Source organism: Camelus ferus, chromosome X, assembly GCF_009834535.1.
Source record: "Camelus ferus isolate YT-003-E chromosome X, BCGSAC_Cfer_1.0, whole genome shotgun sequence".
Classification (NCBI taxonomy): Eukaryota; Metazoa; Chordata; class Mammalia; order Artiodactyla; family Camelidae; genus Camelus; species Camelus ferus.
Genome location: NC_045732.1, coordinates 85,048,848 through 85,052,475, shown reverse-complemented (window position 1 = coordinate 85,052,475; position 3,628 = coordinate 85,048,848). Strand labels below are relative to the sequence as shown.

General features: G+C 36.5%; 1 protein-coding gene across 1 annotated transcript; it reads right to left on the bottom strand.

Moving 5' to 3' along the window:
* Nucleotides 1-1,236: 1,236 nt before the first annotated feature.
* LOC102503869 (arf-GAP domain and FG repeat-containing protein 1-like) lies at nucleotides 1,237-2,318 on the bottom strand. Its single transcript, XM_032475148.1, has one exon. The coding sequence runs from the start codon at nucleotides 2,212-2,214 to the stop codon at nucleotides 1,426-1,428; it is 789 nt and encodes a 262-aa protein (XP_032331039.1). The 5' UTR covers nucleotides 2,215-2,318; the 3' UTR covers nucleotides 1,237-1,425.
* Between the last annotated feature and the right edge of the window lie 1,310 nt (nucleotides 2,319-3,628).

Below are 3,628 nucleotides of genomic sequence, written 5' to 3'. Positions count from 1 at the left end.
AATTGATTTTTGTACATTGATCTTGTATCCTGCAATTGTGATTAACTCATTACACTAATAGTTTTTTAGTGCATTATTTAGGATTTTCTGTATACAAGATCATGTCATCTGCAAACAGAGATAGTTTTATTTCTTCCTTTCAATCTGGATAACTTTTGTTTTATTTCTACTATATATTTTTCAGTGAATTTCTTAGTGTATTATCTGGGAATTACAATTAATAATACCTTAATTTATAACAGCCTCATTCAGATTGACACCAAGTTAATATCAATACTATATAAAATATTTGCTCCTATATAACTCCATTCCCTCCCCTTTCTTTTGTGCTGTTATTCTCATACAAATTACATATTTATACATTATGTATCCATTGATACAGATGTATAATTTTTGCCTTATGCATTTGTCTTTTAAATCAGATACAAGAAAAAAGTTACAAAAGTAGGTTTATACTATTTTATATTTAATTACGTAGTTACCTTTACCATTGCTCTTTATTTTTCCCCGTGAATTTGAATTACTGTCCTTTCACTTTGGCCTGATTTCTTGTAGGGCAGGTTTGTTAGACTTGAAATTTCTGTTTTTGTTTACCTAGGAATGTTTTAATCCCCCCCTCCTTTTTTGGTAGCAAAACATGATCAGCTTTATTATGCAGACAGGTATCCCTCTACATTTTTAAAGAATTTAGGAATGTATAAATAGACAAGTTCTTTAGAAAGGAAAAATTCAAGAATGAATAAAGCCTTCCAATTTTGACTTTATAACTTTCCAGCAGCAATGGTTAAAGTGATTCCAAGATATATGACAGCACCTTAAAAGTAGCTGATCTATTTCCCCAGTAACATTTCTCATAACAATGTGTTAAAGTTACAAATACTCATACGCACAAATAGCTAATTTCTAAGAAAAATACGCACAGTACTGCAGTATAATGAATGTGGTATCTGCAATAACTTATTATTAGACAATTTTTAACATACACGATACCACTATTTTTTTTTTTTTTTGTGTCCATTCACAGGTTAAAAGTTGTTACTGGAGCCCTCTGTTCTGCACATATTTTACCTGGTGTTTAATACACACAATGCAGGTTTTTTAAAGACCTCTCATGTTTAAAGCTAAGATCAGTGAAACAAGACAACAGTGCAAGAGGTGGAGAGATGTTACGTGACCATATAAAAGTTTGTTCCAGTGAAGTGTCTATATAAGACTAGAAGAAAAGATTGGTTGATGAGCTTCCTGTTGGAAATTGTCCTGTTGGTGCACCAATAAAGGATTACGAGATACTCCAGCAGCTGCAACTTGACCAAAAGGGGTTACCACTGGCTTTGTTTGTCCAAATGCTGCAAAACCTGCACCATTGGGCTGTTGGAAAAAAGCTGTCTGTTAAGGGAAAGCCTCTTGGGCTGGGAAGGCAGGCTGCTAGAAGACGCCACTAAAGCTGGTGGGAAGAATATAGGGAGCAGGAGTACCGAACCCTGCAGGCATGCTCACTGATGCGGAGCCAAATGTCGCTGCTGTTGCTGCTTTGGCATTGGTCCGAAATGGATTTGTAGAAGATACCGCAGAAGGACCAGCAGCAGCAACAAATGGATTTGTGGAAGGTGTAGCTCCAAATGGAGCAGGCACATTTGAAGGAGCAGGCTGTGTCTGTGCACAAGCACTCACTGGCACTGTTCCAAAAACATTATTACTGCTAGCATTACTCCTGGAAGTGTATGCATTACTGGAGGTGGCTGCAGAGCTGAAAATGCTGTCTAGTTCTGCCAGGGCTGCATACTTATCTGAAGATGCACTTGATTGACTGGGAACTGAAACCACAGAACCAACAGGAGCTTTACCTGCGGTCCCAAAGCCACTACCCCGATCACCAGCTTGCCCAGTACTGAAGATATTGTCTAAATGACCAAGTGCTGCATATTTGTCTGTAGTCTGTAGACCAGCTTTGTTCACTGAAACTTTACTAACAGCTGATGCTGTTTGATGACTCTGGGAAGTATTGAAGGTTCCAAAATTAGCACTGGAGCATTTGGGGAAGTTATCAAAATGAGCAAAATTAGCATTTACTGATCTAGCACATCCACCTGTAATTTGCGGCTGAAAAGAAGAGTGACTTGCTGGAGGAAAACCTCCAAAATTACACGAACCACTAGACTGTCCAAATGCGTTAAAGTTTGCAAAATCTGCATTTGCAGAAATTCTGAGCTGCATGACTATTGAAATGTGCAAAGTTAGCAAAATTGGCTGTAGCTGTTTGCTGAGGTGTTGGAGCAGCAAAGATGTCTGAGCCAAAATCACTTAAAAGTCTCCTTTATTTTTGAAGGGTAGTCTTTTCTGGATATAGAATTCTTTTAGCACTTTTATAACTTTGACTATGTCATCCCATCACCTTCTGGCCTCTATAGTTTCTGATGAGAAATCAGCTCTTAAAACTGTTGTGAATCTCTTTTACCTAATGAATCATTTCTCTCTTGCTACTTTCAAGATTCTCTGTCTCTTTCTTTTGACATTTTGATTATCATGTGTCTATGTATGAAATGCTTTGAGTTTATTGAGCTTTCTATGATACGTAAATTAATGTGTTTTTTCAAATTTGGGCAGTTTTCAGATATTATTTCTTCAAATATTATTCCTGCCTCTTCTCTCTTTTCTCTCCTTCTGGGATTTCCACATGATAATATGCTTGATGGTGTCCCACAAATCTCGGAGGTTCAATTCCTTTTCCTTCATTCTTTTTTCTTTCTGTTCCTCAAAGTGGATAATCTCAATTGACCTACCTTCAAGCCCACTGATTCCTTCTTTTGACTGCTCAAATCTGCTGTTGGGTTACCCAAGTAGATTTTTCATTTCAATTGTACTTTTCAACTCCAAAATTTCTATTTGATTCAATTTTATAATGTCTGCCTCTTTACTAATATTTTCTATTTGGTGAGACATCATTCTCATGCTTTCTTGTTTTATAGAGCTGCTTTTATTTAGTTCTTTGAACATGCTTAAAATAGCTGATTTAAACTCTTTGTCTAGTAAGTTCAAAGCCTTAGCTCCCTCAAGGACAATTTTTGATTGTCTTTCTTCCCCAAGTATGGGCCATATTTTCTTGTTTTTTTGGGGGGGTTATGTCTCATAATTTTTGTTAAAAACTGGACATTTTACATAATATAATATGGCAAGTCTGAAAATCAGATTCCCCTTCCTCAGGTCTTTTGTTGCCGTTGGTCATTATTGTTGTTCTTGCTGTTTGTTTATTTAGAGATGTTTGTGTATAAATTACGTAAAGTCTGTATCATTTACTGTATGGTCACTGAAGTCACTGTTCGGCTAGATTAGTGATTAGCTAATGACTAGACAGGATTTACCTTAAGTTCCTGGAACCAGTAAGTCTCCCCGCCTCGTCAAACGGCTCTATATGTGTGTTGAGGCATGTTATCAACACTCAGCCATGTGCTCTAACCTGGCTGGCCTACACTTAAATTCATAGTCATTCTTTGGTGGGGAAAATGTACACTATACATGCTATTAGTGATTATTTTCTGGCACAAGTTAGTTACTTGCTCTGAACTATAATGGATCAAATAAATGTCCAAAATATTAAAGAATCATATTAAATTCCCAAGATGTTTTATTA

Coding starts and splice junctions, on each gene's coding strand:
- LOC102503869 (XM_032475148.1), bottom strand. CDS start 2,214: ATGCAGCTCAGAATTTCTGCAAATGCAGATTTTGCAAACTTTAACGCA.